Source organism: Stigmatopora nigra, chromosome 8 (genome assembly GCF_051989575.1).
Source record: "Stigmatopora nigra isolate UIUO_SnigA chromosome 8, RoL_Snig_1.1, whole genome shotgun sequence".
NCBI classification, from domain to species: Eukaryota; Metazoa; Chordata; class Actinopteri; order Syngnathiformes; family Syngnathidae; genus Stigmatopora; species Stigmatopora nigra.
Window position 1 is genome coordinate 11,927,030 of NC_135515.1, and position 26,091 is coordinate 11,953,120.

The following is a 26,091-nucleotide window of genomic DNA, read 5'->3' on the forward strand; positions in this document are numbered from 1 at the left end:
GTGTGAGTGTGCATGGTTGTCCGTCTCCTTGTGATCGGCTGGCCACGCCGCCTATGGCCCAGAGTCAGCTGGGATAGGCTCCAGCAGCCCCCGCGACCCTAATGAGGATAAAGAGGTTTAGAAAATGAGATGAGAGATGAGAGAATATCCAAAGAAATACTATATTCCCTTTACAAATATGGCCATGAACTGGTTTATTTCTGCAGTAATTTTGCAGCCTGTGCTGTTTTCATTGGTTGACTGATTTGAGGTGTCACTGAGGTCCCATGTAAACAGGAGCAGCTCATCAGTTGATAAGATCAATGATGATTTTGTTCTCGTACTCTATTATCACCATGGAGCTCCAGATAATTTCACAACATATGAACATCTAACAAAGTTGATAGTTGTATTTTCCAAGACAAAATGTTATCAATTTGAGCATTTACACTGTCAAGATTTTTGTTGTGTGCGAAATTCCAGGAATTTTTAAAAAACACATTCAGAAAAACAAAGCAAAAATCTATCTTAGTCGTCATATATAGGATATATGAAGTAGTCTCAAATTCTCATGAAGCCATTTCAATGTTCAGAACACCCATTAAAAACTACATACACTCACCCATATTATTTGCTTTCAACCCATTTTCTACGACATCTCACTGATGACTCAGTCTTGCCGGTAAAGAAATGCATCCCAAAAATGTCCACTGGTCTGGTAAGCATACAAGTGTCTATGCGAGAAAAAGCTACCACTTAGTCCTCACTGAGTAACGCAATGAGACAGCATGATTCAAACATCATGAAATCACTTAGTAGTACTTTGGTAAGCACTTTGAACTGCCTAGTGTGGAACTGTGACATACAAATAAATTTGCCATGCTTTGTTAACGTGTGCAGTCTATGAACGTTTGAGCGATTCCTCACCCCGTGCACGACAAAGTCTCTCCCAATTCTTGAATGGAATTGTGCACATTCTATTGTATGCAAATAAGTAATTGAATTGAAAATATCTACTGTGTAGTTAACTTTCAAAATATTATCATAGGCATCAAATTTTCTCCTGAGCGACATCAAAATGGGTTTTATATTTTTTTGTAAGTTATTATTATAGTAAGTGAGGACTACTTGATGTTTCCCTCATTTGCTGTCACATGCCAACAATCCCAATGTTTTGTTAAATGACTCAATCGTGAGTAAACCAGTGAAAAGAAAAAAGAGAGCAATGTTATGGGACTAAAGATAAAGTTAGGCTAGTTCAATTGTGTGGCTCATTTGTCATAACAATATCCCTGCTATGATCAACGTGTCAGAAATATAATAATTCCATACGAAACTCCACATTTCTGTTGCATGCTTTTTTGAAGCATGTGTGTCAAAGTGCCGGCCCGGAGGCCAAATCGGGCCCGCCGCATCATTTTGTATGGCCCGAGAAAGTAAATCGTGACTTTCCGACTTTGTGTTTTAGGATCAAATTAAAATGAAAAGTATAGATGTATTTTAAATTTCCTGATTTTCCCCCTTTTAAATCAATAATTGTAATTTTTTAATCAATTTTGTCTGTTTTTAGTTCAAAAATAATTTTGTAAAAACTCTACTAAAATATTTTAAAAAGCTAAAATAAAAATTGTTTTGATCTATAAAAACCTGAATATTCAGGGCTTTTAATCCAGTTATTTTAATTGATTCATTTTTTAAAAAATCTAAATATTATATCTAAAATGGTCCGGCCCACGTGAAATCAAGATGACATTAAAGCGGTCCGTGAACCAACCCGAGTCTGACACCCTTGGGCTAGAGCAATTTGACACACATGACTACTTGGGTGACTGAAAATCAGAATACCAACATTACCGTTCAACTATATTTCTAATATTGTGCAGGTCTCCTTCTGGCCATCTAATGGATCAACTAATCATTAGGATAAGTGCATTGTTCCTATTGTAATGGAACTAATTTGGTCACTGTTATCCAAGTGGCAGTGAATAAAGGAGAATTCAAGGGGAGAGAGAAAATCCCTGTTCAAAACACATCCTGGGGACAGGTTGAAGCTTCACACATTGAAAAAAGCTGAATGACATCAATGAAAGGGTAAGGAAAATGCATGTGTAAATCAAGCAGGACTGGAATTTTTCCCACTGCATTTTGACAAGCCACAATGCTACTGAAAGTGTGTCCTATGGTTTTACTTTCTTATTATTTTTACATGTGGTGGAATCGGTTGAAACCACAGTGGTCTAAGAAGTGCACACTATTGGTGACTATCTATTAAGTAAGATGAAAAAAGTCTATTTTTATATAAACCCCAAGGCTGCTTTAATGTATCAAGCACAGGATGGCTTTGCAAGAAGACGATTAGGGTATTTTGTTAATAAATGTGCTGCCCCATGTGAGAAAGATAGGCACTAGTTGCAAGTTGCTACTAGAGAACACAGATAAAAACACCCACAATTGGCTACACACAGAACATTTGATTATTTCCTCAAGTGGCCTTCTACAAGTACCGATCTAAAATCTATTGAATATCTCTAGAAAGAACATGGCACTAAGAGTTTTTACCCTTCAAACCGGAAGGAAACTGGAGCAGTTTGTGCATGATAAGAAGACTCAAATACCTGCCAAAGTATGTGCAATCTCATTCATGAACTACAGGAAACGTTTGACTTCATCATTGCCAACCGACGTTGCATTATTGAGTTGTACTTCTGCTATTGACCAAATACTTATTTTCTACTGCATTAAACTAAATGTTTTAAAGCATTCACTTTTATTTCCATGGGGGGTTCTACACACAGATGTTGAAAATTACAATCCACTTTCATCTTAACTGATTGGCTGCCATTGACAGTAGTGGACGTCCACTGATCATTTCTGAAACATGATTTTTTCCCCAGTCCTCCCAGTTTAAATGATCTGTACGTGATTGCCAATGGCAGGAAATTAGATAGTTGGAATGACTAGTTTGAACAATTGGATGCTACTATTTGCTTATTTTGTTTTTGTCCTACTTTATGAACCATTTAAAGAATAGAACCAACAACGGTCTCAAATTCCTCTCAGACAATGACATCACTTTATTCATGAATAACCGACATAAAAGATCATTTCAAAGCAATACGATGAAAAACAACGATGTCATAAAATGAGTGTTGCTGAATGATGTTTCGTTGTGAGAAGCTTATCCCGAATAAATTCCACTGAGGATCAATCCACCTCAAAAACTTCCGCTTGGGTTGCCACATGGTAAAACAACATTATTAGGCAGTCGACATAGAAAGTAGAAACATTTCAATCAACCCGCGTCTAGTATTATAATGACAATTCCCGCGTCAATGTCATTAGTTTAACAGCTATTTAGCAGAAAGCATTTCCACGAGTGCATATTGAACTGTCAGTGTAGCCAGTAATACTAACTGTGTGCTGTGTGAACCACCACACAGCACCAGTACATCATTCGTTTCTATCAGCTGTTTCGGGAAAAGTTGCTGTGGCAGGGGTGCTGGAAGAAAAGTTTGTTATTAATGAATCGCCTTACCTTTTTAGTAACCGATTGAGTGAAGAAAGTTTGCCCCAAATTTGATGTCAAGTCATCCTTCTCAACGACCGTGAAATGAAATAGCGGTATAGTACTTTTTCTTACGGATGTAAAACAGCAGCAAACACTAAGAGCTTGACGCTGACTCCATCTGAAAGAAGGTCGTATTTGAGTTCCGTTTACGTACTTCAAAATAAAATAATTTTACTGCATGTAACAAGTCTTGTCTTTTGTTTAAATGATAGGAGACGGGCACTTTCGCCAGGATCCTTTTGCTGATTGTAGTTTGTTTTACTCAACCTTATTGGTAAATGGTGATCACGTGGCTAGAGGGGGGCACTGGCCGTCTGACAATTCAAAACAAAAACGATTTACGTATAATAAAGTTCACTTATTATCCTTTTGTACGCCGCATGTATCTCCATTTCAAACAAACAAGATCCTTTAGAAGAAACATTACAGAAAGCACAATAAACATTTTATAAACCATTAAATCAAAGTTATTTGTATAAAAGCCAGTAAACTGCATTGTATTGGTTGCATGGTCATGGCCTACTTCAACCAAAAGAGGGCGGGATTACATAAACTCAAATCTGTTTACTCGCAACATTTTTTTCCTACAATTTGAAACAACTCTGTGGCAACTCTATGGGCTGATATCAGTGTCATTCGAAATAGATTATAAAATACTAAATTTAAGCAAGTCGAATTTAAATTTACCATTTCAAATTCAATTTCTGATGGTAGTGGCCAATCAGCCCATAGAGAGCACTCATCAACACGCCTATTTATTAATGGATGCTGCAGTACAAAAACTGCCGGTCATATTTCTCGATACAGTAATACCTTGACATACGAGGGAATTGAGATACAAGTAAAACCTGAGCAGGTGGTTAGCGCGTCGGCCTCACAGTGGGAGATATGGGTTCAAATCCAGGTTGGTCCACCTGTGTGGAGTTTGCATGTTCTCACTGGGCCTGTGTGGGTTTTCTCTAAGTACTCTGGTTTCTTCCCACATTCCAAAGACATGTATGGTCGGCTCATTGGACACTCTAATTTGCCAATAGGTGTGAGTGTGGGCGTGACTGGTTGTTTGTCTCCTTGTGCCCTGCGATTGGCTGGCAACAAATTCAGCGTGTCCCCTTGCCTCTGGCACGAAGTCAGTCCAGCACCTCCGCAACCCCAGCTCCCCTATTCTGGCAGTAGTTGAGCATTAAAATGAATAGTTATTACTCATTGGATGGATATTATGCCATGGTCTGATTTTTGGGCAAGCGTGGACTTTTGAGCCGAAATCATTTTAAAATTGTTCTAACATGTGGAGTCTCTCTCTGCTGGCCATAGAAAAGATTGCAGGTATAAGGCACTTCCACATCAGTATCACGTCAAGTCAACTGCTTTTTGCAGTTTATATACAATTTATGTGTAAAACGTGTTGCAACTATGCCTGGATTACAATTTGGGGCAAGCCATCCGAGTCCGCACAACTAAAGAAATTATGTTAAATTTTATCACCAGCTTTAATTGCCTTCTGTACATCTGCATATGTGCTATGTGCTTCCAAAAGACGACTTAAACATGTTACAGAAACATATAAATGAGAAAAAGTGTAAATATGTTTTGTAAGGGCAATGGGCAATATTAATATAAACCATGTTTTTTTGTAAATTGTGGAGGAATACCAATTTGAAATACTACATTGTTTTATTGAGGTTCAAATGAAAACCAGCAGATACAAACATTTATCCTGGAGATTTGAAAAGATTTTTTTTCATACCAATCTGATTTGAAAACATTAACAGGCAACTCACATTTGCAGACATTCAACCAATAAATTGTAGAAAAAAACTTGCAGCCCATTGCAAGTGAATGTGCAGCTGAGATAGGTAAAGTATGTGTGCATATTGTAGTAATAATTGGAGCTGACTTTTTTAAATTAACATTTGCATCTGAATGCTCCAACTCAATATGCTGTGAGCATGAAAAGGTACACATAGAAGTCCAGCGTGTGTCTGCGTGAATGAATCTACAAAGCTTATGATTAATTGTGTATCAGGCATGCATGTATCCCTGCATTCATGTATGAATACATGATCTATAGATCTAACATTGTGTGTGCATGGATTAGTAACTTTCATCCCTGTCATTGGTCTCAGCCAGGGAGCTCTCGTCAATATTTTCCAGGCTCTCGGCATGCTGAATGCTAAGCTCAGAGAGTGGGATGCTGGGTAATGTAGTCTGTTCTGGGTAGAGCCAAGGCTTGAATCCAGGGTTGTGTCTCTGCTTCCAGTCAGAATACTTCACACATGCTTTGTTAATACTCTTCATTGCCTAGGAAGATGAAAATACAATCATTGTAAAGAATAACCTTAAAGACACTTCTAAACATGCTGCAATTTGCAATGCTAAAAAGATAAAAACATTGACACAAGTACAAAGACTAACGAATATCAAGCAACCTAACACAAAAGTGTTCCCATATTTTGTGTTAGTTATCTGGATTGTTATTACAGCAATTGTCACTGCCGCTATTTTTCCCTTTCAACACATAAATTCCCACATGCGTAGAATCTTTGTCTTACTTATGATAAATTAAATTGAATTGAATGAGCTCAGCCCCAGAGTCACATACCATGAAAATGTCTGACCAGCTGTTAGTGTTTACACTAGCAGAGCAGTGAATTAACATTGTCAGGTCAGACAATTTGGGACCCTCATGCAAGAAAGTAATACAGAAAATTTCAATTAATCTTCCATGTTCGATTTGGTGGTTCATTCATTCATTTTATGTACGCGATGTGAATAAGTTATTTGCTGGTAACACAATTTTAGGCTCATCTGGTATTTGTGGTGATATTCTTTGGTTGATGCAGACAAAATGAGCCCAGGATAAGCTTGCGTTACAATAATACAGTGGACTAGAAAATTAAAAGTGCCAACGTGCGTAGTTGTCTGGCAAAGAGTCAATACAACAGCATCAGCAAATAGAACGAGCTGGCCTTGCACTCTTTGTTGTTGCTCCTAACAAACCTATCTGCCACGTATATGCTATTCCTTCAGCAATTATCTCGTCTACAACTACTAAACCTGACAGAGGAAAAAAAAAACATTTTCCAGCATCCGCATTACACTGAAAATGACTTACGCCAGGTGCAAGGTAGTGGGAAAACTTTTTGACAACCCACTTGGGTAATGAACCTGCAAAGAAAGAAAGAATGATGGAGGAACATAAGTTAATAATCATGCAGTAATCAAATGGGAGTGTTGTATAATCTGCCAGGTCTCCCCAAAGGAGGAAAATAAATAAATACATAAACATATAGACAAATAAATAAACAAATAAATATGTAAGCAAGTAAATAAATAAGTAAATGAATAAATAAATAAATGCATTAATAAATAAGTAAAGAAATAAATAAAGAATGAATGAATAAATACATAAATGAAGAAAAAAATAATAAAAATAAATATATAGTTAACTAACTAAATAAATAAATAACGAAATCAATAAATGAATAAATAAGTAGATAAATAAATAATGAAATACATACATAGAAATAAGGAAATAAATACATAAATAAATAAATACAAATTTAAAAAGTTACCTCGTGGATCTAGCTGCGCCATGTAAGTGAGGACACAGTTGTTGGGCCCCTGGCTCTGGACCATATAGCCTGTCTGTATTGACACAGCTCTAACCACATCCTTTTTTGGAGGATATTTCTATAAGAACAACAAAATGACAAAACTTAAGAAAATGTTGTATTACAAGCACTGTAAGCAAAACATTGTTTATAGACGATTTGTAAATAACACAGCTGAATACATAGAGAAAATAGTACAAAATGTAAAGACCCAATCCAAGGTTAATACTTCAAGGAAGAGCAAAAAGAGAATTGTTTAAAGGAGGTTTTAAGACAATGCAACAGTGGCAAAAATGTTACGGAAGTGGAGAATGCAATTGCAGTCTTACCTTTACTTATGAAATTAATTGGTTCCAGAACATTTTTTGTAACTTGAAAATTTTGTAAGTAGAACAGTATTTTATATGTAAATTCTGGCATTCATTCAACGATCCACACACAACTGCCAACTAAACCTTTTAAAATTGGTCAAAGTGTGTGAAATGTGAAATTATTCCTTTAGAAAAAGCTAACCTACCATGCTTTCTTTTGTAACTGAATGGGATTTTCGATGTCTTAGGGCAGGGGTGTCCAAACTTTTTGCAAAGAGGGCCAGATTTGGTAAGGTGAAAATGTGTGCGGGCCGACTTTTAGCCTGACATTCTTTGAACCATTAACATTAAATGCAAATTAACTTTTGGGGATTTTTTTTAATTACAAATGGCATACTTTTACTTTTACAATTTTTTTACATTTAGGTTTTTACCGAAATCACAAACCACAAAAAAATTAAGAAAACTATCAAGGAAATCTAAGTTCATGTGAAACATCACATATTATTCACTATTATATGCTCACTGTAGGAACAGTGCTGAAAACAAAACAATTATCACTGCATATTCAAACTGTGATTTTGACCATCACAACAAAAATAATGAACTGAGATTTAAGAATTTATTCAACTCAGAGGACTTAACAAATATCTTGCCTGCACTAATGTGAAGGGTGATACTGGGATCTTGACTGCAGTATGTAGTCCAGGTCTTCATCGCACGCTAACGAGAAAAAGTCAAACTCAGTTCCTTTTGCCTCTAACTGTCTCTTAATATCTAATGAAACGTCTTCAATTCTCCGTGCCACAGTATTACGAGCCAGGCAAATATTGGCAAACTCTTGCTTCTTCGCGGGACAAATTTTCTCAACCATTTTCATTACACAGTCTTTAATAAATTCACCGTCACTGAAAGGTTTGCAGTGCTTTGCAATTAGCGTTGCCACTTCGTAGCTTGCCTTTGTGGCATTTTCATTTGACTCACGGGCTCTTGTGAAAAAACTTTGTTGTGCCATTAAAACAGCTTCCAGTTGCTTCACTTTTTCACCGCGTTCGTTCCCAGTTAGCTTGTCGTAGCTAGCATGTTTCGTCTGGTAGTGCCTCTTAATGTTGAATTCCTTGAAAACAGCCACAGTCTCTTGGCAAATTAGGCAGACACAGTTGTTTCGTATTTCAGTGAAAAAATACTCAAATTTCCACTTGTCCTGGAAGCGGCGGCCCTCGCGGTCAACTTTCCTTTTTTTGTTTACATGTTAGAAATGGGCTGGGCTGAAACAATGACGCAAGGGTCACGGCGGCCAGAGTGCGGCCACAGGGCTACTGCCATCTTCTGGTGAAGTGAAAAATAGCTTTTTGTACACATTTATTTTATACTGTGGTCAACAGTGCTGGCGGGCCGTGTATTATTGATTTCATGATAGAGGCCGTGGGCCGGTAAAAATTTGTCCACGGGCCTTATTTGGCCCGCGGGCCGGACTTTGGACATGCCTGTCTTAGGGTGTGCGCGTCACCGCCTACTTTTGTATCACCGCCTACTTTTGTATCACCGCCTACTTTTGTGTCACGTGATCTTGTTTCAATAAAACCTGTCGACAAGGAAGTGGTCTTTTGAGCACGTGGAGACAATGGAGAGACCATGCGCCCGTTTCTCTCTCTTCGTGCTTTCCCAAAGAAGAAGCTCTTTAAATGCTATACATTTTCATTTGAGAGAACCAGGTTTCGTTACAGATACAAAAATCTAAACTAAACTAACTAAACAAGCCTTCAATTATTAGTGCCCCAAGGAATCCCCTCGTGACTTTTTAAATCAATTTTTACAGCTTTTGATGAAACCATCTAGTCTGCGGAACACCGAGCGAGGTGCAAAATACATGTATGACATTTAACCTGTAGTTTTTAATCTAGGGCTGGATGGCATGGTAGAACAGTGCATACCAATTGGCCTACAAAATATATGGAAACAGAATTTTCATTGCTTTTATAATACCGCTTTTTTAATGTTTCGTTTAATTCAATATTCTGTACATTATAGGTGTTTTTTTCTTGATGCATGCAGTGGGATACAAATTTGAGCAGTGTCATGATGACTGAGGATTGAGTTTCCTTTTTTATAATGAAGTTACAAATGAAGTTAAAACTGCAACTAAGACTCAAATTGCTTAAAAAAATGAAAAATACAACTTCCACTTTGGCCTCAAAGTCAAATAATCAAACAAAAACACCGTGTTCATAGCTGAATTAATTTTTAAACTATATTTTATACCGTTTTATCAACAATGAAATTACATATATGAACCGATTTAACTTATGTTGCGTTTTATGTGATATTCATGTTCAAATTTCCATCTAATTCTAACGAAAGCTGCTTTGTCAAGCTTCTGCATTGAACATTTCAGCCACTCATCTTTGTCACATTAAAGCACAGATGCATCTGAAACCACTGACAAACGCGGCTGGCTAATTATCATTGAGTTTTAGTGGTTTTGCCTGCTCGTTAGTGAGTCAGACATTGCCAATAGCTTTACTGTTCAACAGTGCATGTTGGATTTGTGTCTGAATAAACAGCAAATTCAGTAAAGCAAGATTCATTTGGCTTATAGAGCAACTCAGATTGATATATTATATTGATATATGCCAATTCTTCTTATCGTAAAAATAATCCATGGTTCAATTAAGAGTTGCAGAAAAGAGTTTTGTTTAGTAGGTTGACTAAATGATTGTCTTTTGCCTTTTTCTCTAACAATAAAATGTATAGAACTGCACAACTGTTTTATCATCACTCAATGTAAGATTTATGTCGCAGTTACTCCAAGTCAGAAAGCACTATTATGCATTATTATCTTTCTGTGAAGGTCAATATACAGAAATATTTACAAGCTCTTTTGGGGAAATTATTATTTTTTTATTTTTTTATAAATTGGGGGTTCATTAAACATGTGCTGCTGAATTTGACTGTTTTGTAAATAAGTTTGTATTTTTATTTGCATGCGCTCCTAACCTGAAATGAACCTAATTTTCCCAAAAGGTATAAAGACCGGGGTTTGAGACCCCTACCAAAGATCATGAAAGAAATTTGGATTTAAAAAAATATATAAAATAAAACAACAACATAATAATATTTTGGATTGTACCATGCAGGAATGCGGAAGGTGGTTAAAAGTCATATGATTAGTCTTATCCTTATTTCACATGTGGGGGTTAACCTGGCATACTAGATTGATTGTTCCATATAGCTGCAACAAATGTATTACAGAGAACAATCTGGGCAAGATCCAATTGAGAACTTTTTCATGGGAACAACTTTTCAAAAAATATCGAAGGTCGCTGTTTGGAGGATGGTTCACACTGGCAAAACCATTGCTTGCTGTCAAAAAAACTTTTAGTGGCATGCTTTTTTCCCCTCTTTTAATGAAGAAATTAAGTGTAGTCTTCCCTTGATTATTGCGACTTCACTTATCGCAAATTCACTTCTTCATATTTGAGCAATTACTATTTCAGACAAAAATGAATTGACGTAAGATCTAAGAACAGTTTTGCATTATGCTATCATAAAGGTGTAGCGAACAAGTTAAACAGAAAAAGGAAAACTTTTAAACTATAAAAGTCAGAGCCACACCACTTTGCCAAAACAGACAGTCATACAGATGCACACACAAATTCACACTTAAAACCATATGATTCACCGTCACACTTTGTTCCTCATTGTTTTAAATGGAACCTGATGAATGAGGGTTTTAAGAGGGCATAAAAATAAGACAATCATAAAATGATGCAGAGCCACAGTATATACAAAATATGATAAGAAGCAAAGAGCTGTATTCATTTTGGTGGTGAGCCTGCTATAGCTGCGGGCCTTAACCTTTTTCTCACCGCGGACCGGTAAAGCTCTTTCTATTTTCTCTTGGACCGGCTAATGGGGACGACGACAACTTAAGACAAAACTGTGTGGAGGTGGGGTCGGTGCAAAAAGGACAGCTATGACCGAAAGAGTCCCAACACTCCCATTGGCATCCAACTCTTAAAAGCACCAAAACAGTACGTTCATCAAAGAAAGTATATACTAGGGCCTGCCATAAAAGTTATATGTAAACGCACTATAATAGGGTCGTCCGAGCCGCGAGACATTTAGTAGATGCACTTCTGAAGCCGGCGCGTTAATCCTAACGCTTTGGCCTGCTGCACTTAAGAGTCAACGTGGGTTTGATATACTGTGCCGTCGCTAATTAGACAGATTAGTCAGAGGAGGCAATAGCGTACCATTTGGTTGATCTACCAACCATTAGTCCCTTAGAATAAAAGGACAGCAAAGAAGAAAAAGTAACCGATCAGAAGAAAGCGACTGAAGCCAAGTTCAACATGTCCTGGGACGGAGTTTGAGTGTTGGGCAATGGGTGGCAGGAGGGAAGGCGGGACCTTGAAAGTGGCGGTTGACGTTCTGACTTTGTTACTTGTAAAACGTCACGGAAGCATGAAACTGCCCATTTCAACTTCTCTTTCTTGAAAAAAAGTCAAACAACAACATGTGTGAAGCATTCTATTTTTCCCTCAAGCATGCATGGACAGGTTCAAGACATGAGTCCAGTCTTAACTGCCTGTATACAACACCTGTGGAGAAAGACTATGCTGAGCCTATTCCAGCTTTGTTTGGACCATTGAAAATGCTTCCAAAGCATCCTCGGCCATTTAAGGCATCCAATGAGTTGCATGAAAAGGTGACGTTCATCATTAGGCTAAAGGTGTAGTAGGCCCTTGCGGCATAAATGAATCTGCCATATGTTATACCAAGAAAGAAGAGCGAACATTCGGAAAACACTAATCATATCCTTTTCCAAGGAGACCAAGCGAGGTGTTTTTACTAGCAATAAAAAAAATGAACCAGCATCGAGGGGTTTACGGCATGACAAGAGGACTTCAACACACTGCTCGAAAGCCACTTAGAAACACCCCATCACAAAATGATCCCATCAGGGAGTGAGGAAGAAGAGTCAGCCAATAGCGAGGAGGATGAGGATGAAAAATGTGGTCTTCCTTTAATTAAGAAATCTGCAGGAGATCTTCAATATGGCATGTATTCTGCGACAATGGGTCCAAGAGATTGATGACATGGTCAGAGCCATTGAATTTGGCAATCGTCTTGACAGTGTCATGTCCTTGCACAACAATATATTTGTTCATGGAAAGAAACGGCGATCACCATGTTCCTTGTGCGGAAAAAACTCTCGCAAAAAGGTGATCCTGTTGCCCCTAGACCGCCCCCATTGATGAACCAATGCCTCTTAAATCTGACAAAGAGGACCAAAGCACACAATAACTGTTTTTTTTTAATTATTTTCATTTAAATTAAGCGGAGATGAACTATTTTCATTAAGTATTTGCAGTAAAGTATTTCAATTTTTTATGTATAGATAATATTTAGATATTAATACATTATTATTTTCATACTCAACTGAGATGAGCGAATATACTCTGATGTCTATTCATACGGCAAATTTCTCATATTTTTGCATTCAACATCAAAGAGAATTGGGATGGAAAATCACAGCAAAACCATCAGAGATTAAAAAAACAAAAATAAAATAATGAAAAAAAAAACAAAAAATTCTACACTGAAATCGCCACTTCGTCTTAGACTGAAATTGCCTGCAAATGATTTGCAACCAATCCTAAAAATTTACATTTTTTATTTTTCCTATCCAAAAGGACTACTTTGTAATTCACTCACCGTTGACCTCTTATGGATGTACTATAGATTAGAAAATATAAGCTGCAGATAAAGCACATCTTGTTGCTTATATCATATTAACCTCCTAAGACCCAAACTCTTCCCAGGCATGCAATTTTTATTTTCTCTTTAATATTTAGGCTAATTGGGACCTGATGAGTGTAAAAACAAAGAATTATCTTTTTTTAAATGTTGTAGTTTCTGAGAAAAAATCTATCTAAATCATAAGTGGACACCAGGCCCTTGTAGTCCAAAAATTAACATTGTAGTCTTGTGACAACCAAAAATGTGATGTCCACACGTGGACACCAGGTCCAAGGAGGTTAAATCATATTATGTTGCACTGTTTGATGTTAGAAATGTATTAATATACTTGCACTTTGCTGCAGTTGCTGTAAAAGCGTTCTCCATAAAAATGAGTTGAATTAAGCATTTTCATACAGCGTAACTTTATATTTGGCCAAACTGGCCCATCTTAATCCAATGTGCATCCATTTGTTTCATTTGACCATCTATGTGGAGCTTTTACACATGGTTTGAAAAAACAAAAATTGACCAAATGTGGGCGTGTGTTAGAGAATACACTTACTGCATGTTTAACAGAGTAGTTCATGATGATATAGTCTTTCCCCGTTGGTAACCAGGAGCGAAGCGTGATGACGTCTCGGTTACGGAGCGGTTTAGGACACTTCCCTGTTATCACATGTAAATACCATTGTCAGACTAGGATCATGCCATTTTTGTTCCGTTTCCATGAGACATAAGTAGAAAGCAAAAACGTACATGCATAATAACCAACGTCTGCATTGACTGTAAGTTTTCCAATATCGAAGGTTTCGATGACATTCTTGTCCCAATTTTTCCTGTATTCAATGTCATGGAGAACATCATACATGGTCTCAGCTGACACGTCCTTAGTGACCATCTGACACTATCAAAGAGAGAGAGAGAGAGAAGGGTGGGGGGTTTGGGGGTTCAAGGTAGATAAAGACAGTTTCAGTAAGAGTTGCTGTAAAGCAGTGCTTCTCAAATAGTGGGGTGGGGTCCCCTAGTGGGGTGCGAAACGATGCCAAAAGGCGTAAAGCGATACCTGGGAACTTTTCAAATCAAATCAATCAATTATGCTTATTAATTTGTGCTACTCCACAAAGTGCGTTTTCCCAGTAAAAAAAAAAAAAACATAAATAGTAATATAAAGGAGTATAAAAGCTCACATCCCGGCTGGGTAAATTCTAAAATATTGCATGATCTAAGATATTGCACATTGTTATTGCACACCCCGAAGTTATTGCACAGAAGGGATTGTGTGTCGTGCTAACGCAAGTTCAGAGTCCTGATAGCTGTGGGACAAAACTGTCCTTAAGTCTATTTGTCCGTGCTTTGTGAGACCTGTACCGTCTGCCAGAGGGAAGCAGCTGGAACAGGTTGTGACCAGAGTGGTATTTGACAATGTTCCTGGCTCTGCTGAGGTAGCGAGGGCTGGCAATTTCATCCAGTGAGGGCAGAGAGCAGTTGATGGTCTTTTGGGCAGTGTTGACTTAAGAAAACATACTTTTTGCCAGAGTTTGCTAACAGAGTTACTTAGAATTTTATGTAAAACTACCACAATGAGAGGGGAACACCGTGAATTGGTGGCCAACCAAACCCAGGCCACATGGAGACGGAAAACCATTCATGCTCACACTTATACTTCGGGGCAATCTCGGATCACAAATTTGTCTTGTATTGCGATGCAAACATTTGCTCGGAATTTTTCTCGTATCTCCAATTTCTCGTATGTCAAGGTATTACTGTATTAAAAATTAGCCTAGAAGTTTTTGACTCTTCTCACACCTGTCAAATAATATTTTTTTTCCCATGTTTTATAAGTATTTTGATCAGTTCAAATTGTGTATGCTTTATAACAACTTTTGTACGGGATTTTTTTAAGTACATGTTTTGTAAAACCGATCTCGTTTTACCCATTTCGGCTCTAATCCGGATCATTTCGGTCACTGGTAGCAGAGGAAAACGTCATAGCTGAATGCTAATACTACACTAAGTCAATTTACTTGTATCTGAAAATTTTCCCAAGGAAATTAATAAATACAAATTAATTTGTTCCCATTCTCTGAAAAAAAAAACACCCAAAAACAGGATATCACAATGAAAAAACATTATTTTGGTTCTAACTCACCACCTACCCACAAAGTGACAAATACCTTAGTGTGAGTAAATATGTGCCGCGTTGCGTTTGTACGTTTCTTTATCGCTTAATAAGGGGAATTGCAATCATTAGTGAGGGCAGCAATTGGCCAAGGTTGAGCGGTATGCTTTTCTGTTATTTTACTCCAAAGTGGATGGGACAAAAATGGGCTCTCTTCCATACTTGAGGCAGAATTAGTATTTTCATATTCAACCAACCATTGAACACCTTATAAATACACCACACAACATATATCAAATCACAACAGTGACTTTTTATAATGCAGTTGGGCAGACTACAGTTTCTAATTTAGCAACTTCCCTATATTTAGCGGTTTCCATGGACCTTCTGGTGAATATTTTTCCAAGAAATTTTTGAAAATGCGAACAAATGTCCTACAGTGCGCAATATTTTTACTTTCCTAAATAAGATGGTACCGTGATTATAATTAGGAGTTTTAATGGTAAGAACAGTTAAGTGTCCTCAAACAGTCCCACTCCTAGGAACTCATGCAAGCTTAGAGAATGCATCTTTAGTCATTTTGGAGAGTTTAGCCAAAGTATTTAAAAGGACCATCACAAAACTGCTACAAAGCTAGGGAAACCGGCCAAAGGCCGCAGTGGGGGTGACTAGTGAGGTTTCTGCTGGAACAGGAAGCAGTTGACTGCAATCCCCTGATTGCATTTCTAAATTACCAGATTGGTGAAAACCTGTCTTCTTGATGGGTTGGGACTAAAACCCGCACCCACTGTGGCCCTTTGTGGAAGTTTTCCCACCCATGAGTGAGTGAGTTAAACTCACTAAAATTCAAAACGTGTGCGCAAGAGAAATGAGATTGTTTTTAGGTCATTTGTTAAGGCCAGCCAAAACACAAACGCTGTACTTGGGTGCAACGATCATGTCAAGAAAAAGCACTCTATCCGATTATACAATCTATTACATTGACTCATTAAGTACATCTTAAACCCCAACCGATAGTTTGGCTTTAAAACTCAATGCATTTCATCCCAATTGGGATGAATTCAAACGCCCAAATTGCAACAATAGACAATTGTAACAAAAGTTTTTCATATTGATAAATGAAATTGGTTGAACATAGAGAAGCAAAGGTGCAGGTTCAATAAGTTAACATGATCGATAGACTATGGAGAGAAAAAAATGATGTTTTGCAATCCAACTGAAACAGGAGGAGCTTGGGAGAATGTAAAACTGAGCTGAAGGAGAGGTCCTGCTTACAGAGGGGAAAAAAACAGGCCAGCAAGTACACGTGCTTAATTTGGTTATGTTTTAATTCACTTAGCTGGTCAGATGAAGCAAGGAGATGGTGACTGCAACCAAAACACAGCAAAGATAGGTACCACAATATACAAAAAGATTTTGGGTCTGTCACTAGTAAACCACTACCTATACAGTATTCACTAACCATTCATTCATCCATCCATTCTCTACGCTGCTTATCCTGTTGAGGATCACAAAAAACTGGGAAAGACAGACTATGCAGATAACCTTTCACATTATGACAATCTCTGAGTGGGAAATGAAGGCATGATGCAAACATTAGTCTAGCTATTGAACCACAGGATCAGTGACTACTCAGTACATACTTAGTATTATAAATATCTGACATTTTCACAACCACTGCAAGCCTGCCCAGTCGCCACCACAATCACACTTTTCACTAATATATCACCAATCTATCAGCTCGTGTCACAAGTTCCCTTAGATGAGCTATGCCCACTTGTTGGTCACAAGAAAAATGTGAAGTGTCATCAAGGGTAATCGTGCATCTGCATTTAATATGTAAAAAAAAAAAAAAAAAAAAACTTTGTCCAAATGACAAAATATAAACTAAATTGCATTTGTGCTTTTGTGTGCCTTTATTCTTTGTTTCTATTCTGTATAAAAGGCACTATCTTAGAATGTGGATGTGCGCATGGTGGGAAGCCATGGAGTTGACCTGGCAATTATCAACCGGTGGAGGAAGTAAAAGAGCCACAACAAACATTAGCAGGATGGCGCCTGTGTGAAATGGAATGCTGTGAATCGTTTTACACGTACCCCACTCATTGTTAGAAGCTCGACTTGCGTGTAGCACTGGGCAAATACGACAGAAATTGTTATCACGATAAAAATAATAATAATACTTCACAATATCGATAATTATTACGATAACTATCACATTTTTTGGCTTTCCGATTTAAAACTTCAAACTTAAGTGAAGTAAAGAAAAAATCCTCATTATTCAATTATGAAAGTAACTACATTAACCTTACTTTTAAAAGGGGTTTTGCTGTTCTGTTGTGAAATAAAGATAAGATAACTACCCTCGTTATTCAATGGAAATGATGAAAAATATAACCTGCAGAAAAAAATCTGGCAGGCGTCTTTATTTTTATAAATATGCCTTCAAACCAAAAGTTTCTGTGCAATATGGAATAATTAAAATAAAAAAGTGAAGACATAATCACCATTGGCAAGCAGACTATTTTCAGCTTCACAAAATGAAATTTTACCTCACATGTGGCCATTTAAAAAACATAAAAGTTGGATGAGCTTAATCCAAGTTAACAAGTTTTAGATTTTTGCTCCATTTTCAAAACATTTGCATAAATATAATATCAAGTAAGAACATAATTACAGGCTATCTTCAAACGAGGAGAGTCGGTTAATAGGGGTTAGAGAATTTTTCATTAAGGCTGCCATTTGTGCATAGGTGTCGAAGGGCATATTAAAAAATGAAATAATTCCCATCCGTTTGTTGAGAAGTACCTTACCCTGTCAGAATTTTTCTTATTGGCTTCCCATGACGTCTTGCCCTATGTTAGCCAATCAATAACCTCTTCTGGGATGTGCTGTGTAAACGTTAGAGAGAGAATTACAACTGTGGAGTGATGTCATTAACCTGTACCTGCTTGAGGGATTAAGACAATAGGTTGAGCGCTGCCGAGATTCACCCAATCGTGTTTGCTCTCAAGTGTGCCTCGCGCATACATATACAAGTACAGATAAAGTACACGTCAGGGACACTTCACTTGGATCTTTTACTGGATAGGGTCGGTCAGGGGTCGGCAATAAATAATTGGGAATTTATTACAATATATTTCCAAAAATATGTTTTCAGTTGAGCCTTTGCTATAAAAAGCTTATGCTGAAAATGATCAATTATTGGTCGCTGAACCAAATTTATTTTTAGTAGTTTTCCTCAGCCGTTCTTAGTAGTGCACAAAATTTGCGAATTCATGCGCGTGGAAATACATACAAGACACAAACCTGAACACTTGCCTGCACACTGCGAGCATTTCTCCAAGCGTTCAAGGTCAAATGATGTGTGTATGCAGTGCATACACACGGCAGCTTACGCAATCCGCATGTTTACAAAGCGGCTAATTATCGTATCTGTCAAGTTGCTTTGTAATTACTTGTTTTTGCCCCAACTCAAAAAAAGGCTCCGGTCTTCCTAATACATAAGCAACTCAAAGTCTTCCTCCACTTTTACATTTTATTGTAGTTTTGGGTGAAACAAAAAGTGATTATGTTGAAAACCTTAAAAAGAAAGAAACATGTGACATTATCCTAAATTCAAGCTACTAAGTAGATCAAAATATTACTCTTGAGTTTACAAGTCACATTTTAAATTAACTAGTGGCATGCTGTAAAGCAGGGGTGGCCAACCCGCGGCTCCCGAGCCGCATGCGGCTCTTTGCCCGGTTTCATGAGTCTCTTACGTCCATATTAAAGTTTGTATTTGTGTTTTATTTGCGTGTGCGCTTCGCTCGAGTTCAATACGGTATTTTCGTCCAATGCGCATGTGCTTGGGATGAAAATACCTCAAAGTTTCCCAGTAGGAGCAAGGTCATTTGAGTAAACGTTTTTAACAGAGTGGGACAGCTCCCGTGAACCAGAAGCGACAATGAACGGCGTCGCGCACACAAAAAGTATCCCAAAGATCGAGCGTCGGCTGAAAAAGCCACACCCCCTGCGAGGCAGACCAAGGCGAGAGTGCTCAGCCGGGAGCAGCCAATAGGAGAGCGAGGTGTACACCCACGTGGTGGGCGCGCTAGTTAAAAGCCATTCATAATAAATGACAGCTCACAAGGAGCGAACGTTGCGCAAAAATAGGCGCTGATTTTATGACAGAAGTCCCACTAAGTAACATGCATAGAAAAAGAAAAACGCTATTGTAAATTATTATATTTTTGTTTGTGGACTTGGTTGAACTGAGAGTTTGTCTGTGTGAGACAGTGCACACAATGTTCATTGTTGATAATGACTGGCCTGTGCTGTTAGTACTGTAGGAGTCAATTTATGTCATTACTATGCTGGTGTGTGACATTTACAATAAATCTGTGTGATGTGGCTCTTTGCGGTAACACAGTAAAAAATGTGGCTCTTTGCGGTAACACAGTAAAAAATGTGGCTCTTGGTCTCTGACTGGTTGGCCACCCCTGCTGTAAAGTGTTAAAAGTAATGACGTGGAAGGGAATAACAGCTGATTGAATAAAACAAACACAAATATTCACTCTGTTAAGATTGGTGAGGAAGAATACAACTTGTGGTTGAACGAAACAAACCGAGTACGGTGGTATCTTGAGATACGAGCTTAATGCGTTCCGGGACTGAGCTCGTATGTCGATTTACTCGCATCTCCAAATCTCAACATTTTCCCATTTTCTCAAATTCCTCATGTGTTGGGGCACTTGTCTGTCAAGGTATTATTCTATTTATCTAGTGCTATCCAAACAGTACTCAAGTCCGTTCCTACCAGTTGCATATGACCGGGAACTGAAGGGTGTCTTTGACTTCCTCGGAGCCTGTCTAAACTGTCTTTTGCTCTATTTGTGATTCACTAGGCTCATTGAACTTATATACCGTCTGTAACCTCATGCAGGAAGTGTAGAGTTTCGCCCAACTATTTCTGCCCCCTGTTGGTCTGGAGGGGGCAGGCACGTCTTCCAATTAGTTGACATAACAGTATTGTTTTATGAAATGCTCCCTTAAAAGGTACTTCATTTTTTTTCTTTGATGAGCGAATTGATTCTATCTTGTAAATCCATAACCCCAAATTAAAAAACAAATTTTGCACATTTCATCTTAATTTGTGATGGGAACTTTGTGACTACAACCATTACCGCTTGGACACGGAATGGGTAACATTTAATGGTTCGTGGGCAGACAATGGCTATGAGAATCTGGTGACAATTTTTGAGATTGTAAACGACGTAAAAGCGCTAAATGCGCAGTTTATCGCACAAAGAAGGCTTTTTAAACGCAGCGAGTTAAACATTTTTCTTTTGTAAAACGTATTGCAATAATTTTCAATTACCGTATTTTTGCGACTATAAGACACACTATATTTCTCTAAAATAGACAGTCTTATAATGCTGAGCACCTTGTGTAAGCTCCTAAGCCTGACAGAGCACTTCTTGCCGACACGCTTCTTTTATAGAGAGAAGGCGGACGTGGGTAGGGTCAGACGCTAAAGGCACGCCCTTACCCTACCTTATACTTTCATGCTATGTGTGATGCTCGATAACTAACCTTCCTGCCAAATGTTCAGCTATTCCTTTTTTGTCACTAAATTTTGGTCTGGCGGCACATGCAACAGCGCCCCGTTCTTTGTCATGTTTGGGGGGTATAACTGCATTTTAGATTTATCGACTTCTTTCAAAAGTTTTTATTATAATGGTTGACAACATTATTTGATGATAATTACTGTTATTGTTTTATCGGCCGGGTCTAAATGTGTGTAAAAAAGGCCTATGCAAGTTTGTGTTGTAATAAAAAGTTCATGATTATTGGGTGTTTAAGTGATGAATAAAACTTGGTATGTTTGCTAAGCTCAACTGTGTAATGTCAGAGTTCAGAGAGCAAAGCAAGCGCAGATAAAGTAACCATGAAAGATTCAAGCTTATGCTACAGTCACATTTACATTGACACGAATATAGTTTAAACGCTCCGCCCTTGACTGGGTGCGGGCACTTTTTGCTTCTCTTTGTGTGCTGAGCTTGTATAAGAACATGAATAAATAGTGACTTGCTGTGTGCACACAAAACATTATGTACTGCTGATGAAAACATGATCATGAGCATCACCAAGATGTACGTGGAGGAATCATGCCGGCTAAGAGAATACTAAGCTGGGAAAAGCCTGCTGTTGCAGCTTTTGCACACTAAGATAACACCCATGCTCTCATTCACACAGACGTTATTCAACTAAGTAAACAACCATTGGTTAATACCCAGGACCCGGATATACCTCCAATGCAGCGTTTAATTTAAATCAAACTGAAAAGATAAATGTTTTTGATCGTAAAATGAACATGTTATTAGTGCAAGAGTATAGTTGCTTTTTTGGAAAACAATTAGAAAGATGTTATTAGCCGGATTTGTATTGCTAGTGTAATACTATTAAAAACAGTAGCAGAAACTACCCATCTATTCTATAGCTCTAAGATTCAAATTTTCTACTGTTACACATTTGAGTGTAGAGTTTGAGTTCGATTTGGTTAGAATTTGGCAAAATAGAATAAAAGTGAAAAATCCCATCACTGTCAAGGGATCAATAGTGTTTGAAGAGAGCTACATTATTGAAAAAGTAACCACAAGGTTTGTTTTGTTTTTGAATATTTCAAGGATTTTTTTTTGCAATGTGCGAACTTAGGAATGTTAGTGTTTTGATGTCTTAGAATCCTTCGAATACAAATTATAGCGTATTTCCCGCACTATAAGGCGCACTGGGATATAAGGCGCACTGGGATATAAGGCGCACTGGGATATAAGGCGCACTTTCAATAGATAGCCTATTTTAAAATGGTTTCCCTGTATAAGGTGCACACCATTATAAGGCGCACTTGACTAAATAAAAGTAGAGGTGGAGGGGGGCACTGGTTTATTTTATAATTTCAGCAGATGGAGCTGCACAAAAGGGAATGTAATACCATGAATAACCATTATTGATCCATATATAATGGAACATTTAATTATCAGACACACTGCTGTGTTTTGGGAAAATGTCTTTGCGTTCCTCGTAGTGGGGGGAAATACAGTACCGTATTTTCACGACTATTCGGCACATCGTATTTTTAGCCGCAGTGTCAATAACGAGTGCTATTTCTGTATTTTACACACACAATGGACGCACCGTTCTTTCAGACGCAGCCAGGCATGGCATATATATATTATTTATGGATGAATATCGCACCGTAATAGCGCAAGCTACGGCAGCATCCCCAGACGGTATTTCCGGTGCGCAGTGACTGCTGGGATATATAGTCCTTTTGTCAATACACCCAGGTTGACGGCTGTGATAGTTTTGCACTGATAGTACCAATATACTACAACGACGAGCACACTAATTTGGTGCTACATACACCAAATGCACGCTACACCCACACGCTAAAAACACGTTTTTAAAATGGCAACGGAAGCATAACTGAGTTTAGTTGTACTTTATTTAGCCATTTTACAATGTACTCATGTCATCATCACCCACAGATCCATCGAAGTCCTCATTTTCTGTGTCCGAATTGAACAATTGTCCATCGAAAACGCTGAGTTTATACAGGCGGCCACAATCCGTTCGCAAATAGCTAGCTGGTAACTAGCGTAACTTTTCCAACGGTGCTTTCCATGCTTCGTCATGCTGTATTGATGTCGATGTATACAGGCCACAATCCATTAGGTGTATTGAAAAAAATAACTACTACATATCCCAGCAGTCACTACACGGAGATAGTAGAGTCGGTGTACCTTATCGACTGATTTTTTTTATTTTATCGTGATAACAATTTTAGTATTGGTCCATATATAAATTGCACTGGATAATAAGTCGCCCCGTCTATTTTGGAGAAAATTTAAGATTTTTATGTGCGCCTTATAGTCGTGAAAATACGGTACTTAAAACATGAGTGCCAGATAGCTAGTTACAATTGCTCCAGAAGCTTCAAGTGTCATCGCACGTCTGGCAACGCCCGCCTCAACATTACCTCCCACAGCAAACATTCGCACTAACTGCCACAACTGATTCTATTGCCAAATACATAGTGTTTACTTTTTAGCACTGGCATTTTAGTTTCCTGTCTTATTCTCTTCAATGTCATTTGACAAGAATCAGGATTTTGGATATTGTTTTTTTTCATTATCCGACTCATGCTTTGTTTAATTTTTGAGTACTTTTACTCAGTTTATGTTTTGTCTGTGTACAGAAGGAATTTACAACGTGGAAAAAAACCTACAATTTACTTAAATTTATCTTTACATTTAAAAAAAGTATGTGGCTTTCTATGAAAAGTAAAAACATGGATAAATATGGATTCTATGAAAGAGCTGTGGGCGGCCCGGTGTGCAAGGCACGGACCTTCCTGTGGGGAGGTTGCATGTTACACCAGGGTGTGAGGGTGAATTGTTGTCCGTCTCCTTGTGCCCTTCGATGAGCCGGCCACTGATTCAGGGTGTCCCCAGCCTGGTACTCGTAGTTAGCTGGGATAGGCTCCAGCACCCCCACAACCCTTATGGATAAGCTGTTCAGAAATTGAATGAATGCAAGGACTGTATCAAAACATTTGGCTTAATCATATAAGTTCAGTTTGGGAGAGTAAAAAATCAATTTGATCTGTCTTCTCTTCATGGTTGAAGTAAATTTCCCTGCATTAGGTATCACATGCACATTGTTGGGAGTCATTCATAAATAAATGAGTGAAGTTGATGGACTAAAACTGTAGTAAATTATATAACATAGAAATATTGTGTCAAGTGATAGACTGCAGATTAATTGAAGCCCTGATAAATTTGGGAACTACGTGATAAGTTGATCATTTGGCATTTCAACCCTTTATAGTAACTGTAAATTGATTGTTCAACACTAGCCATCCCAGTTAAAAATGAATGGTGTTGACATAACAGGAAACAAGTTATTAAACAAATATCTATACAAATATATATTTATATATGTGTGTGCAAATATTATATATACACGTGTGTATGTATGTATATATATATATATATATATATATATATATATATATATATATATATATATATATATATATATATATATATATATATATATATATATATATATATATATATATATATATATATATATATATATATATATATATATATATATTCTACTTGAATTAATTCTGCTTTCATGTATTCATTAAAACAGGGAGGGAAAAAAACTTATATAAATTATATGATCAGTGTATTATTGTTTCTATTCATTTAAATTTTAGTATCATTTTTATTTTTTTATTTTTTTAAAATCTAAGCCTGCTTGTTCTCACCTTTATTTTGTGGACAGACTTGCCCTCTTCCAGCGCCTGGCTCCATACCGTGATGCCCCCCTTGTTGTAGGTGACATTCCAGCCTTCCTCACTCAAACACTCCGACTTGAAGCTGGCGAACGCCCGGTCGTCCGGGATGGTCACAGTCCGTCCAGACATGTCTCTGTCCCGTGTAAAAAAAGGTCAGGACGGGAGAGAGCAATAGAGCGTCGCCGCGGGGTGTTCCTCCTCTTGTAGTTTGAACAAGTTAACAGCTTAATTCAATTTAGCGAGAAACCTGCAGCGCGGTCTTGTGACGTCTGCGCATGCCCACTCTGGGAGGTACAATGAACGCTCACTAGTCAAATAGAGGTGTGGACGCCGCCGCGTGCGCACAGGTGACTTTGTTTGACGTCGAGAAAAGCACAGAAACTCTTCCGTCTAAACAGGTGTTTAATAACTTTAAGTCGGGTTTTGAGAAGCAGCCGCTTTCGGAGCAAACATATGGTTCAGCTTCCGCTCGACACTCACCAACCCTCCCTTTCTCCCTCCGTGGCTGTCACTGTTTTATGATACGCTTTCTACTTCCGCTGGTCTGAAGTCTTCCTGGGTGGGTTTATAGCTCTCATCCATCCCGGAATATGGTGCTCGCTGAACGGGATGCGGGACGAAACAAGCGGGGGGAGTGTAAGGGAAAACGCGGCTCGGCTTGATTGTCAAGACAAGAGACGCAGTGGATGCTTCTGTGGAAACGCCTCCGAGTGATGCATTTACGGCACCTCGTAAAGCCCGCAGCTCCCCCTCAGGGGATTCTCCCTGTTATTCACCCCTTTGCTAACTCACTAGTGACGTTGCAGTCAGGCGTTTCTACGCGACACAATGATGAGGCACCAACAAAATACTGTTTGTGAAGCAACATAAAGCGATAAAACACAATATTTAATAAAGTTACAATGCCTGATGAGTAATCATAATTTGAGGACAACCTATTGTTATTAAATATATATCAAAAATATTATCCCAATAAATAGTGGTGTAAGATGTCTCATCTCATTCTATTTTCTGAACCGCTTTATCCTCACTAGGGTCGCGAGGGGTGCTGGAGCCTATCCCAGCTGACTTCGGACCAGAGGCGGGGGACACCCTGAATCGGTGGCCAGCCAATCATAAGGCACAAGGACTCAAACAACCACTCACACTCACACTTATACATAGGGTCAATTTAGAGTGTCCAATCAGCCTACTATGCATGTCTTTGGAATTTGGAAGGAAACCGGAGTACCCAGAGAACATCCACGCAGGCCCAGGGAGAAAATGCAAACTCCACACAGGTGGACTGACCTGGATTTGAAACCAGGTCCCCCACTGTGAGGCCTACGGGTTGGTGTAAAATGTGTTCATTGTAATATTTGTCTACATGAAAAAAGTCAGGCTAATAATAATATATGTAT

The 26,091-nt window shown here is 38.2% G+C and overlaps 2 protein-coding genes across 5 annotated transcripts in view; both read right to left on the reverse strand.

Annotated features, from left to right (window-relative positions):
- The window catches only part of arap1 (ArfGAP with RhoGAP domain, ankyrin repeat and PH domain 1), a 51,827-nt gene extending 48,034 nt beyond the window's left edge, over positions 1–3,793 (reverse strand). For all 3 annotated transcript variants that reach the window (XM_077722593.1, XM_077722592.1, XM_077722591.1), the window contains exon 1: positions 3,515–3,793. The gene's annotated coding sequence lies outside the window, so the exon portion shown is untranslated. The remainder of the gene's footprint in view (positions 1–3,514) is intronic.
- Positions 3,794–5,199: 1,406 nt separating this feature from the next.
- stard10 (StAR related lipid transfer domain containing 10) lies at positions 5,200–25,420 on the reverse strand. 2 transcript variants are annotated; one of them, XM_077723375.1, is made up of 7 exons: positions 25,172–25,420; positions 24,662–24,824; positions 13,974–14,121; positions 13,780–13,883; positions 7,120–7,237; positions 6,660–6,712; positions 5,200–5,845 (listed from the first exon to the last, which is right to left on the reverse strand). In XM_077723375.1, the coding sequence occupies exons 2-7, from the start codon at positions 24,818–24,820 to the stop codon at positions 5,639–5,641; spliced, it is 789 nt and encodes a 262-aa protein (XP_077579501.1). In that variant the 5' UTR covers positions 24,821–24,824; positions 25,172–25,420; the 3' UTR covers positions 5,200–5,638. The 2 variants fall into 2 exon arrangements, with proteins under 2 accessions (XP_077579501.1, XP_077579502.1); XM_077723376.1 differs by lacking the exons at positions 24,662–24,824; positions 25,172–25,420 and adding an exon at positions 20,138–20,241.
- Between the last annotated feature and the right edge of the window lie 671 nt (positions 25,421–26,091).